This window comes from Colius striatus, chromosome 17 (genome assembly GCF_028858725.1).
Source record: "Colius striatus isolate bColStr4 chromosome 17, bColStr4.1.hap1, whole genome shotgun sequence".
Lineage (NCBI taxonomy): Eukaryota > Metazoa > Chordata > Aves > Coliiformes > Coliidae > Colius > Colius striatus.
Window position 1 is genome coordinate 8,434,320 of NC_084775.1, and position 13,334 is coordinate 8,447,653.

The following is a 13,334-nucleotide window of genomic DNA, read 5'->3' on the forward strand; positions in this document are numbered from 1 at the left end:
CTCCTCGTTTGCCCCCAGCAGCCCAGCGATATTGCCCCGAGGTGCCCTAACGAAACCCCTTCCCCTGCTCCTTGTCTCGCTGCGGGGTAAACAGCGAGGGGCAGCGCCGGGACACTGTGGCGTGTCCCTGAGTTCGGGTTAGAAACTGCCCCGGCCGGGAACCGCGCTGCCAGAAGGAGCGAAGAAACAAAACACCGATCGTGTCACGCTCTGCCCTTATGCCGTTAGCTGCAGGAACATATGCTCAAATATGTAAGAGTAGTCTAGATTTTTCTCTGCAAATATTTTTACCACATCCAAAGATAATATTTCAACAGAAGAATCAAGCCCCGCGGGCTACAGACGGGGCAGCTATATATAACCCGCTTGCTCACTCCGGCTCTCCGCGCATCGCTCGGGTTATGCAACCCCCATCGCGGCGGTAGCCACCGGCGCGCCCCACGGCTCCGCCCGCCCCGTCGGGGCATTTCCCTCGCGACTGCGGTGCAGCCACCCGCCCGGAGGGACCGGCACCGAGTTTGGGACCAGGACTGACACCGGGAGCGGAGCCGGGCCGGGGCCGGTGGGGCGGGCACGCCGCCTCGCCCCGCGCTGATGCGCAGAAGGGCCGGGGAGCTCCGAGGGGCCGGGGAGGACGCCGGGGAGCTCCGAGGGGCCGGGGAGGACGCCGGGGAGCTCCGAGGGGCCGGTGCCAGGCGGTGAGTAGCGTCTCACCGGGGAAGAGAAGGGAACAGGGGCGGCACTCCTCGGCGGCCTGAGGATACCCCTGACCCAAGTGAGACCTGCAGGTGCTGCCGACTGAGAGGGCTCTCACGCCGGGCCGGGCAAGGGCTTGCCTGCCGCCCCGGCGGTTGATTTCCATTTTCTCCGCTCTTTTCGGCGAAGGAAATACTCGAACGCCGGCGGGTAATTTGAGAGGGTTTGGAGTCCCGGGGCTCGAGGAGTCCCATCCCGCTCCGGCGAGGAGGCCGGCGGTACCTGCGCCCGCAGCGCACCCCGACGTGCCTGGCCCCCGCCTGCTGCAGCGGCTCGGGCTGCGAGACCTCGCGGCGGCTGAACCCCCGCGGCTGGGCCGGGCCAGACCGCAGCCCCGCGATGGATGCGGGCTGGAAGAAGGGAGCAATTCCCCCTCTTGGTGCCGGACATCCGCAGCGTGACGCCGGGCTCGGCTCGCCTGGGCTCGGCTCTTCCCTTCCCGTCGGCCGGCTCCCGGCCCCGTGATTGACACCGCCGGCCCCTCCGCCCGCCCCGCAGAACATCCCATCCCTCCCCGCCGGCCGCCCGCCGTGCCCGGGAGGCGGGGAAGGGCCTCCCCAGCCCTTTGACACCGTCTCGGCAGGAGTTTCACTTCGCTTTCGCCGCCGCTGCCGCCGCTTCTGCAGGCAAACACCCCCGGCTTACATGTGACGCCTCCCAGCCACTGAATGGGGGAAAGCGCCTATGAGGGAGCCACTTTCCCTACGTGCAGGAGAAAAGGAGGGGACGAGGGGGCAGAAACAGGAGGTGGTGGTTGGAGGGAAGAGAAAATATAAAATAAATTAATAAATATCAGGGAAAGAAGTTGGAGGGAGAGAAACTGAGACTCCGGGAAAGAAATTCGTGGGGTTATTTATTTATTTCCAACCCCCACCCCCCCGGGTGCCCTCTCGCTGATAGGGCTCGATCCGGCCGTTGTGGTGCTCAGCGCTGGCTGCAAAGAGCACCGGGGAAGTTTATTGCCCCTCAACGCCCTTCCCGGGGCGGGGGGGGGGGTACAGAGCCTTTAGGTTGTTTTCTGTTGGTTTGGGGTTTTTTTCAAGCTTCCTCCCCCCACCCCCCCCTCATCTGGAAGGAGGGGGGTCTCCCTCGCACCTCCCTGGATGGTGTGGTAGAAAGGAGGAGAGTGAGGGGTAGGAGGGGGGGCTGGTGGTGGGAGGCTGCCGCTGCTGCTGCTCCTGCATTGGTGTCTCCTCTATGGACGAAAACAGCCCTCTGTCTCCCAAGGCAAATGCTTTCAGTATCGCCTCTCTGATTTCAGTCGCCGCCGCCGCCGAGCAAGCAGGGAAGGGAGCGCTGGAGGAGCGCGGCAGCGCGCCCGCCCGCCTCGGCTGCCGCCCGCAGAAGATGCACTTCAGCACCGTCACCAGGGACATGGAAGGTGAGCGTCGCGCTTGACCCCACGGGCTGCGGGGACGGGACCCCGACCACCGCGTCCCCGAGAGTTTTTACGCGGGCCGGCCCGGCGGCAGGCCCGGAGGGAGCGCACGGAGCGCGGCCTGCCCGCGGGGCCCTCGGAGCGGGTTTGCCGTGACCCCTGGCACGACTCGGCCCTCACAGCCCTTCACTTGGAGAATAAGGTTCTGCCCGTGCCCCAGCGGCGGCTTCCGACGGCTCCGCCGCTTGGACCCGCGTCTCCTCGGGGTGCTGGAGCATCCTCCGGCAGCGCTGGCCGAGCTCGGGGCAGTGGCGGGTTGGGGCTCAGTTCTCGCCTGCTCTGCAGCCCCTGTCCGGCCTGAGGGCTACGGCAGAAATAATTCTGCACCTCGAGCAGCCTTTCAGCATCGGAGGGCATCCGATGGAGCTGCCCGTTCACCGGGGCGGCCTGTCATATGCCGCAGGGCCCGCTCGGGCCGGCGGCCGGGAACTGAGCGGCCGGGACCGTCCGGTGCTCCTCGCCGTGGACTCAGAGCTTTGCTCTGGTCCCCGTCGGTTCTCCATCTCTCTCTCTCGGAGATGGAAAGAATGGGGCACTGACAAGCCAGATCTGTCTTCCCCTGTCAGCCACTATCCCGTGGCCTCAGAGTGAGGGACATTACCTGCAGTACCGTAGCTACACGGAAATAAGAACCAGTTTCTTTCTTTTAGTTCCCCCTCCTCCTCCTCCTTTTTTTTTTTTTTGGTATTTTTTGGTTTTTTTTTTTTTTGGTTGGTTGGGGTTTTTTGTTTTGCGAGGAGTCGAAGTTTGCTTTGTCCCAAATCGTGTGCGGCAAGGCCTTCTGCAGAGACAGCACGGGCTGTGCACCGCCGCGGCTCTTGGCGGATCTCTCGGGTTTGCAAAGGAGAGGGGAAAAAAGGAAAAAAAGAAAAAGAGAAAAAAAGAGACAAAAAAAAAAAAGAGCCGAGGCAGGCAGCGGGAGCAGCGAGCTCCCCGCCTGCCCCGGGGGGAGCGGGGCCGGGGCCAAGCGGAAAGGGGGAGGCGCCCCGCTGGGCTGGGCGCGGGGCAGGAGAGGAGGCGGGGGGCACCCGCGGAGCCGGCGCGGAGGCGGGGGCCGCGCGGAGCGGCGCGGAGCGGAGCTGGGGGGGAAAGCGAGAGCCGGAGCGGAGCCCTGACCGCCTGTTTTTGGAATGATTTCAGCTATCTCCAGCCCCTGGCTCACCCAGCTGTCCCATTTTTGCGATGTTGCAGCTTTCACGGCCAACAGCCTGAGCAGCCTGAACGCCTCCGGGGGGTACCACCTCTCCCCCTCCCCGGGGGACCCGTACGGACAGCATGAGCCGCCGCACTACGAGCCCTGCACGGCTCAGCAGCACCCGCACCCGCCGCCCCAGCCCCAGCACGGCTACCCCTTCGGCGGGGCGGCGGCGGCCGGGGCCAACCCGCCGCCCCCAGGCCCCGAGCCGCCCGAGGGCGCCGGGGGAGCTGCCGCGGGACCAGCCGCCGTCTCGGGCTGCTCGGCGGGGGCGGCCGCCGCGGCCAAAGCGCCGGTGAAGAAGAACCCGAAGGTGGCCAACGTCAGCGTCCAGCTGGAGATGAAGGCGCTGTGGGACGAGTTCAACCAGCTGGGCACCGAGATGATCGTCACCAAGGCCGGCAGGTCAGTGCGGAACCCCCGGAGCGGCCCTGGCCCTCCAGCCGCTTCCCCCCCGCCACGTCCGTGCGCACCCAGGCTAGCCGGGGCGGGAGAGCCCGGCCGCAGACACGGCCGGAGACAGTTGAACTCGCCATTTGGGGGAAAATCGAGGCTGGCCAAGGGCGACCTGTGGGGCGGCCGGGCCCGCCGGTTGCCGTCATTCGATCCTACCGCCTCTCTCGCGGCGAAATCTGCCAGCTTTTGCGGCCCGAAGGCCTCGGTGCGGGTGCAGGCGAAGGCGTGCAGGGGGTGGCGGGCAGGACGGCCCGGCCCGGCTCGGAGAAGCCGCCCCGAGCGCTTCGCCGCCGGGTTCACTGCCGCTGGACAGGGCGCCGTGCTCCGCCGGGCGCCTCGGCTTTCAGTTACTCCACATGGGACTTAAATCAGTGTCTGCAAAGGTCGCCGTGCTGCCGGAGCGGACAGCAACGGCATAGGGGGAAAAGCAAACGCTAACGAACCAACCCGTGCAATACTTTTAACTACATTTTTTGCATGGGCATATTTTTTCCTCCAAGAGGGGACACAAACAGACCCTAATTCTGCACCTTGAATCGTCCTCCAGGACTGTTGCGTTTCCCGACTATCGAGTGACGAGCCCGGCCGAGCCCGGCTGGGCTCGGCCCTACCTCGGTCGCCGCGGCGCGGTTTGCCCCGAGGCTCGGCTCGGAGGGCCGGGGCCAGGGCCCCGCTCCAACAGCGAACAAAGAAAACATCTGATGCGACCGCGTTAGAAAGGAGCAAAATACAGGGGAGGAAGAGAAGCCCCAATTACGGTTGTTAATCACGGCACTGAACTGCGATCGGCGGGAAGCTCCGCGGCCGTGTTGGCGCGGGCAGAGCTGCGGCGCTTTCTCCGCGCAGGCTCCGGGCAAACGCTGCCTTCGGGGGGAGCGAGCGCATTGCTCGGGCTTTGGTCGCTTCCCCCGATTGAAGGCGATCTCGCGGAGGAGAGAAAGGAAAACCAAACAAATTAACAGAATCCCCCGGCGCTTGCTCTGGGTTCGCCCCGGGGGAGGCTGCGGCCACGGCAGCGGGACCCCGGGAGCTGGGCAGCCCCCGTCGCAGCGGGGACAAGGGCACAGTGCGGCTGGCCGGGCTCTGCTCCGACGGGCCCGGCACAAGCCTTGGCCGCGGCCGTGCGCTCCCTCTCTCCCTTCAGCAGTTTTGAGGGTCCGGAAGGTGCCAAAAAAAAGAGAAATGTATTAATACGTAGGCAGCTGCATTTAAAAACAAAATAGCAATTTGCTAAAATAGAAATAGGTGCCTGGTGGAAGAGCAGCCGGCGGAGGGGCCGGCGGGACCCCGGGCGCGATTTCCCGCAGACGGTGCCTGCCCCGGCGCCGGGACGTGCAACCCGCTGTCTCCGGCCGCGGCCCCTCAGCCCGGCGCCGGGCTCGGCGCTGCCTTCCTCAGCGGAAAAGGTCGCTCAGGCTCCAGGCTAAGGCTCTCTGCTCTCAGGAGCTCTTCGATTTGGTGTTCTTTGCTCTCTTGGGACAGTGAAAGGACTGCAAATACCCCACTCCAAAACGGCTCGGAAATCAAAAAACTCCATTTGAATCAGGGGCTTTTCCCCTTCTCTTCTTCGTTTATTTTATGATATCAACAAATCTTTATACAGACGGGGAAAAGTAGGAAAGTCGAGGTAAAAAACAGCAGGAAAAGGCTCGAGGAAGGCTCTGCGAAGCCTCTCTCCCAGCGCCTCTGGGCTGGCCCTGCTGTTTGTCTAGGTGGGTCTTATCATCTCGAGTTGTTTGTTTTAAAACTAAGTTTTAAAACAAGAAACACCGGAACTGGAGCTAATGGGGGCTTTTACACCTTTAAAAATAATAATAACAGAGGGAGCGATTGGAAACGTCCTCCAGAGTTTGCTAAAGGGTTCCAGGGAGGGAGTAACAACAGCCCGATTCTGATACTGCCCGGCCGTGCCGGGCCGGGACTGGAAGGAGCTGCGGGGCTCATTGCCCTGGCAAGCAGCCTTTCCTCGGCAGAGAACAGCGGGACACAACCAAAAAAGCCCCGGGAAGGTGCACAGCAGGTCCGGCCGTGCTCCCCGAGAGTGAGCCGAGGGGGAACTCTCTATGGCTGTGTTTGATGGGGTTGTGTTTTCAAGGGGTGCTGGAGTTTAGTTTGTCAACGGTTGCAAACCCCCTTAGTGAAATGCTGCCCGCAGTGTCTCGCTTGGTTTTCTACCCCAAAAAAAGAATATCGAACAAAACCGAAGCCATAACGAGCCCCGAAGCGAGGGCGCATCTTCGGCGTGTTCCACCGGGCAGCCGCGAGCCAGGCCCTGTCCCCGGTGTTTGCAGAGGGAGGGAGGCACGAGGAGGCCACCCGGACCCCTTCCCTTAGCCCACCCGCGATCGCAATGTGGCCCGCAGCCCCTGAAGGAATCATACCCTCCCTGATAGTGGGACACATGTCCTCGGTTTATCCTGGGGTCCCCGGGGGTCTGCACAGAGCAGAGACACGGGGACAGACCCGAGGGCAGACTTGATTTGCCCAGGAGCCACAGGCTCCTTCCTGTTCTCCTTTCGCCCTGCAAAGAAGCGGGCTCTGGCAACGAAGCAGAACCGGGAAGGTGCTGGCTGGGAGATTCCCCTTGGCCCCTAGTCCCTGCCCACAGAGGGGGTTCATTTTCCCCTCCGGGCTGTGAGAAGTTTCTCACTGGCCCCAGGGACCACGCTGGTGCCGTAACTGCGGTTTTAAAATGGGCGCAGATTTGAGAAGGCAGAAACTGCATTAGTGGGAACTCGGTCGCGCACAAGAGGTTTTAGACGTGCCCCCCCCGGCGCTCTGACCCCGGCTCGGGTGTGGGTCCGGAGACTGGGTAATGCCTTGCATCTGCTTTAAATCAGGTCAGCTGTGAGGATGAGGAAAACGTGGGGAGGAAAATCTTTTCACTTGTGTCTCCCTTTGGCAAAGAGAGAGGTGGTGGCGTTTGTTCCCCCCAGCACTCAGAGCTTTCAGGTGTCGGACACAAGCGGCCGCGAGGCCGGCGAAGAGGCAAGGGCAGCACTGCCCTGGCTCGTCCTTCGGGATGCTGCTGCCGAGGGCCAGAGCACACGGCAGCTCCTCTGCCCGGCTGATTCTGCCTTTTCCTCTCGTTCCAGCTGCCTTTTCCCGCGATGAGACCTGACATCGCAACCGGGCGTACACTGGGGCTTCTGAAGGGCCGGGAGAGCTGCGGGCGTCCCGCACCCGGCCCTGAGCGCCCCCGGGCCGGGAAGGGCGCGGATACATGTGCCGGCCCCTCGGGGTTCCCCGCTGCCGCTCAGCTCAGTAATCCCTTCTCTCCTTTCTGTGCCAGGCGCATGTTCCCCACCTTCCAGGTGAAGATATTCGGGATGGACCCTATGGCTGACTACATGCTCCTCATGGATTTCGTCCCCGTGGACGACAAGCGATACCGGCAAGTAACACGCTGTGCCCGCCTCGCGGTGCTCGCCAGGGGGAGGGTCGGGGATGTGCCCCTGGGCACGATGTGTGTCGGTGTCAGACGAGGAGGAGACGAGGCGGGATGTGGCTGTCCCAGCGTCCGTTTCACACCGTTACACGGGTTTTGGGGCCGAGGGCGGCGCGGCGGGGCAGACCCGCAGGAACACCCCCCACACCTCAATCCCCGCCGCTTTGCAGCGCGGTGCAGAAGGGCAGGTCTCTGCGGGGCGGCTTGTCATGCCCACAAAAGCTCTCCGGGTCCCGCAGCTCTATAGAAATCCTCCTGATGCTCCTCGGGGGCCGTAGCCCTCGGCTGGGACAGGTGTCTTGGCTGTGCCGGCCCCACGGGTGACGTGGGGCTGTGCTGTTCCCACTAGGTGCTTGGGTGAAGAGCGGGGTTTGAATTCTGGAAAGGCACCATCCGGGAGCCACAAACCCCTGTCCTTGTTTCCAGCGGCAGTGTAGGCAGGCCTTGGAAAGTGGCGACTGGCAAGGCAGCGATGCGGTCTGTTTTGGAACCTCTTTAATTTAAAGACAGTGAAAGGCGCATTATGAATTTTGCTTCAGATGAGGACGCCGAGCAGGCAGCTCGTGTAGGAATCGCAAGGTCGATATATAAATATTTAGACAGATATCCAAATTCTCAGGGCGTCCTAGAAATGTTTGCTTGTCAAGGGAAGTGGGATATATAACATCCAATTGAGTATATCTTTAAAAAGTAATGTTTCTGCGCGAGTCCAATGGTGTCTAATTCCCCCTGTGCAAACACTGGCTTTTAAAGTAAACACGAGTATAGAAGATTGGTTTCTCTGTTTTAAATGTTACTGTTGAATATGTACTTTGAAAGAATGAAACGAGGCTGCTAAACTCCGGACCTGCTATTAATCTACACATAAATTTCCACTCTTCACTTAAAACCAGAACATTACTGCATAGAGGGCTCCCTTTCACCTTTTTCTTTAGAGGAAGGGGGAGCTTTTGTGGCTTCTCTCCCAAATCCGAGCAGGTAGCTACAAATTTCCTCCGCCCTGCAGGTTTCTCTCCCGTCAGCTCCATCTGCTCCCTGACAAAATATTATTTGCCCCCTCCCCGAAAGGGTCTGGCCGCGGAGAGCAGCTCCTCGCCTCCGCTGCCGTCGGAAGCAGGGGTGATGGGGGAGGCGGGGACCCTCCGGGCCGGATCCTGCAGGGCCGCGGCTGAGGCTGCCTTCCCTCCCTCCCTCCCCACGCAGGTACGCGTTCCACAGCTCGTCCTGGCTGGTGGCCGGCAAGGCCGACCCCGCCACCCCCGGGAGGGTGCACTACCACCCGGACTCCCCGGCCAAAGGGGCGCAGTGGATGAAGCAAATCGTTTCCTTCGATAAGCTCAAACTGACCAACAATTTGCTGGATGACAACGGGCATGTAAGTGTTCCGGGGGGAGGTGTCAAACAGGGGGCTGCACCGGGGGGAACTCCCCGCGCCGTGATTCCCGTGGGGTGCCCCTGCCCGCGCCCCTCCCCCGGCGGCCCCGTCCCGTTCCAGCCCCGGGCGGGGAGCCGGCGGGACCGGGGCCCGCGCTCGCCTCTCTCGATGCTCTGCCTGGATCAGTTATTGTCTCCTTGCTCGTTTTATCATTCAGATCATTTTGAACTCCATGCACAGATACCAGCCGCGTTTTCACGTGGTCTACGTGGACCCTCGGAAAGACAGCGAGAAATACGCGGAGGAGAACTTCAAAACCTTCGTCTTCGAGGAGACACGCTTCACGGCCGTGACCGCCTACCAGAACCACCGGGTGAGGCGGCAGCGGAGCCCGGGGCAACGAAAAAGCGGGTTGGGGTCGCCCCGGAGGTGCCGCGGGTGCGGGCGCGACCGGCTCCCGGGATGGAGGCCGGGCTGCGGGGGTCCAGCGGCGGATCTGGTGTATTCCCGCCCCCTCCTCCCCATCTGCTAAACCCATTCCGGGGCAGCGCAAGGAACCCGATAGCCGGGGAGCTGCGCAGGGCTGCACCGCTGCGCGCCGAGGAAGCGACGTGAGCTCCAGCCCCATCTCCAGCTTCCCCCCGCCCGAGGGACCTCATTACCTATGTAAACCCGAGACCAGGGCTCGTTGGGAAACTACAGGCTTCCCGCTGTTAAACGTCACTCACAATTTGTTTGGATAAATCTTGCGATTTTACTTCTCTAAGCTCGCAGTGAACTGTTCGCTAGAATTGTTAAAAAACGAAACAAAACAACCCAGCCCCCCTAATCTGATGCGTGTTCCTGAGCAGCAGTTAATCCGATTGCTTCTTTAAATCGCATCAGTGTAATGTAAAGAGCAGGGATCCCAGCCGCGCGTGCAAACACGGGTTCGTTGCGGGGACTTTCTGGCGCTGCACCGAACCCGCCTCGTCCCGCACCGGTGCCACAGTCCCTACTAGCTGGGTCGGGGGCTGTCCCCGAGCAGTGTCACCCTCTGCAGCCGCTCCACCGAACCGGCCCGGGTTCCTCCCGGGATGCTGCGGTCGGGCCGGGCTGGTCGATGCTGGTGGAGCAAGGCTGTGCCTTTAAGGAGCTCCTTGTCCCTCCCCGGCTGGCATTTGCCTGATGGCTCCGGACAGCTGCTCTTTCTCTCCTGCTTTCTATCAGTTTGACCTCTAAGGCTGGAACTGTCACTGAGGGGCTTAAAGTTTGTTTTTCAACCCATTCCGGAAACTCACAATCACATACTTTATCCGTGGATTTGCTTAAATATAGAAAATGTCCTGCCTTCTCCCCGGCGAATTAAATAAATACCTAGTACGATTTATCCAGTGATTTGTCTTAGCTGCTCCAGTGGTGACCCATATAATGTGGCATTTTCTTACAAGTGCATTTACACAGCTTTTGCAGCCGACTTGGGCTGTCTCTCCCTTTGCCTTGAGCTCACATTAGGTAGTGCACCAGTGTTTTCTGTCAGAGGGGAAAGCGCATATTTCTGCTCTGTGGTAGAGCGTGTCCTGGCTCCATTGGCCACCTGGGTCCTCTCTGTTACACCAGGCACTGCTGACTCCCAAAGCTTGAAGACACACTCACTGCCTGATCTGTGTGTGCTGCTTTGAGACATTTCCCTGCTTCTCGTTACAGATCACACAACTGAAGATCGCCAGCAACCCTTTCGCCAAGGGATTCAGAGACTGTGACCCTGAGGACTGGTAAGGCTGCATCTTTACCTTGTCTGCACCCTCAGTTCAGTGTGCACCTGCCCAGCTCATCTTTGCACAGGGCTTGCACAGGAGTTTGGGGTATGCTGGGCCAGGCCCCATTAGCCATCTGCAGCTCACAGAAACTGTGCTCCAAGTGCTCATTCTGTCAGACCACTGGCTCTGTATCACCTCTCCCCTTTTTCTTCCAGGCCCAGGAATCACAGACCAGGGGCCCTCCCACTCATGAGCGCTTTTGCCAGATCCCGGAACCCGGTGTCTTCCCCAGCCCACCAGAATGGCACAGAGAAAGGTGAGAGCCTGCAACAGCCATGCCCGCCTGTCACCCTGCTCCTGCTGCACACAGCACATGCATGCTGGGGGCCAGCCTTGCACACCGTGCTGGCACATGGGTTTGCAGCAGGCACAGCTCCATGGCCGATGAGTTTTGCACTACCACCTATTTTTTTAAACAAAAATAGCCCCCTTTGTCACCCAATTCATTCTTCCTAAGCCTAATCTGCACACTCTGGTTGTGCTTAAGCTGCTTTAAAAAACACCACCATTTTCCTTTAGCGTCTCAGTTTTGACTTTTCAGCGGCGACTCTAGCTTTTCAGGTAGGGATGCAGAGATGGCCACTGGCTCCTCTTTGCATTGCCCTTTTAATGCACCTCGGCGGTGCGCTCGGGGCCGACCCGCTCCCATTCAGGAGCTGCAGTCAGGTCGAACAGCACCTCTGCCCATTGACTCCTTTTCCATTACGCAGAGCAAACAACTGCAAAGACAACTGAGGGCCTTTCTTCCAACGCACTCCGGGCCTGCAAAATAAAGGGAAGTGTGTATTTGTTTAGTGTTACACAATTGCAAAAATGTCAGGCGTGTCCCAGCTTGTCAGTCAATCCAGCCCCATTCATCGCGGTGCTGCCCCACAGGCCCCGCTTCCTGCTGCACGCCGCCGCGCACTGCTCGCCAGCTGCCTTTCATCCCCGCGCACCGCTTTCTATCGATTTTAACGCGCCGTTTGCAGCGAGGGCGCGGCGCTGCTGACGCTGAGTGTGTGTGTCCCATCCCCCTGCAGATGCTGCCGAGAGCCGTCGCGAGTACGAGCGGGAGGCGGCGGGCGGGACGGCGCTGCACGCCGAGGCCGCGCACCAGCAGCTCATGTCCCGCGTGCTGAGCCCCGCGCTGCCGGGCGGCGGCGGCGGGCTGGTGCCGCTGGGCGGTGCGGGGGGCGGCCGGCCCAGCCCGCCGCACCACGAACTGCGCCTGGAGCCGCCCGCCTCGGAGCCGCTGCACCACCACCCCTACAAGTACCCGCCGGCGGCGGCCGCCGCTTACGACCACTACCTGGGGGCGAAGAGCCGGCCCGCCCCCTACCCCCTCCCCAGCATCCGCGGGCACGGCTACCACCACCACCACCATCACCACCACATGAACGCGGCGGCCGCGGCGGCGGCGGCGGCCGCCAACATGTACTCGTCGGGCGGCGCGGCCGCCGGCTACGACTACGGGCCCCGATAACGGCGGCGCGACAGACGGCCGCGGCCGCCCTCCCCTCTTCCCGCCTTCCCCTCCCTCCCCGCCTTACGAGTGAGCTGATAGGCCAGCGTGACCTGATCGACAAGCCGAGAGACCAATCGCAGCTCGCCGCGGCCCCCGCCGCGTTCCCCACCCGGCGGCGGCGGCGAGGGGCCGGCGGCTGGGCTGGGGCGCGCCGGGTGCTGCCCATCGCGGCGTGACCCGCAGCTGCACTTTCATAAACGAAGCCATATGTCGTTATCTCCCTTCTCCCTACCCCTGCGTCTCCGTTCCTGCGGACGCCCCGCGAGTGCGCCGAGCGCCGGGAAGCGGTGGGAGGGCGGGGAAGCGGCAGCGGTGATGTTACTTGTCCCCTTCTCGCTCGCCCGCCGCGTCTTCTAATGGATATTTGGTGTTGGCACCAGTTCTGGCGGTGCCACGGGCGTCTCCGGCCCGGCGGGATGCGCAGCGTGGGCTGTGGGGCTGGCCGTGAGCGGCGGCGGTGCAGCTCCTGGCAGCGGCGGCCCCGCGGGTGCGGTGGGATGCCGCACAGGTTGATGTAGAGCTCCCTGTTATCTCGGAGACGCTTGGCCTCGCTCACAGTTGGCTCAGGTGTTTTTTCGAGGAGACTGTAAGAGGAAGCAGAGTTTAGCTTAAGGGAACACTTTGAATCTTCACTGTCAGAAAAATTGCCCGCTCCTCCTCCGGTCCTCACCCGCTCGTGGGTGTTTTGGGGTTCGTTGGGGTGGCTTAACCACAACAGCATTTTCTGGAGCTGTTGGGAAGAGCCCCTGGCCGAGAGCACAGCCGTGTAGGGCTTGTTAATTTCACAACAACAGTTTAAAAACCGGCCTGGGGGTGGGGTAAATAGCCACAGAGTTCAGGCTGTGTATTCTCAGCAATGGTTTGTAAGCGGGCTGCTCCCCAGATAGCCTCCCAGTACTGCCTTCCTACATCCCTTCCCCGAGCTCTTGATGCTGTCCCGTTGAGAGGTGCCTTTTAGAGGAACTTCAGGGTTTTTTTTCCCAGAATGCCTCACCCTTTATATTTGGCTGACCCAAACTGCAGTAGCTCCAAAGCACCTATTCTGCACTTACCTGTTTGCTGCATTTTCCCTCTTAAAACTGGTAAGTACTTTTTCCTTTAATATCTTCCTTTAGGAGTCTTTCTGTATTGTTGAAAAGATGAGCCTGGTAACCACAGTTTCTCCTGCGCAGTGTTTTGACTAGTTGGCTTGGAGTTTTTGTCAGATGCTTACAGAAAGGCAGTCCCTTTGTGTTCAGAGAAGGTGTTGAACAGCTCCTCAGCTGTATTGGTATACAGTATTATGAACACTTTCCTGCTTCTTCCACGAGACTCTGTGAAAAGAAGGGGGTTATTATCCTTTTTTAAAGTCCTCTATTCA

General features: G+C 61.1%; 1 protein-coding gene across 2 annotated transcripts; it reads left to right on the plus strand.

The window, feature by feature from the left end:
• The first annotated feature begins 2,046 nt into the window (after nucleotides 1-2,046).
• Nucleotides 2,047-12,028, plus strand: TBX1 (T-box transcription factor 1). 2 transcript variants are annotated; one of them, XM_062010049.1, is made up of 8 exons: nucleotides 2,047-2,137; nucleotides 3,386-3,794; nucleotides 7,138-7,239; nucleotides 8,497-8,668; nucleotides 8,886-9,041; nucleotides 10,355-10,422; nucleotides 10,623-10,723; nucleotides 11,490-12,028. In XM_062010049.1, the coding sequence occupies exons 1-8, from the start codon at nucleotides 2,104-2,106 to the stop codon at nucleotides 11,930-11,932; spliced, it is 1,485 nt and encodes a 494-aa protein (XP_061866033.1). In that variant the 5' UTR covers nucleotides 2,047-2,103; the 3' UTR covers nucleotides 11,933-12,028. The 2 variants fall into 2 exon arrangements, with proteins under 2 accessions (XP_061866033.1, XP_061866032.1); XM_062010048.1 differs by lacking the exon at nucleotides 2,047-2,137 and having other exon boundaries at nucleotides 3,325-3,794.
• Nucleotides 12,029-13,334: the final 1,306 nt, after the last annotated feature.

Coding starts and splice junctions, on each gene's coding strand:
- TBX1 (XM_062010048.1), top strand. CDS start 3,325: ATGATTTCAGCTATCTCCAGCCCCTGGCTCACCCAGCTGTCCCATTTT. Junction 3,795..7,137: donor ATCGTCACCAAGGCCGGCAG/GTCAGTGCGGAA, acceptor TTTCTGTGCCAG/GCGCATGTTCCCCACCTTCC. Junction 10,423..10,622: donor GACTGTGACCCTGAGGACTG/GTAAGGCTGCAT, acceptor TTTTTCTTCCAG/GCCCAGGAATCACAGACCAG.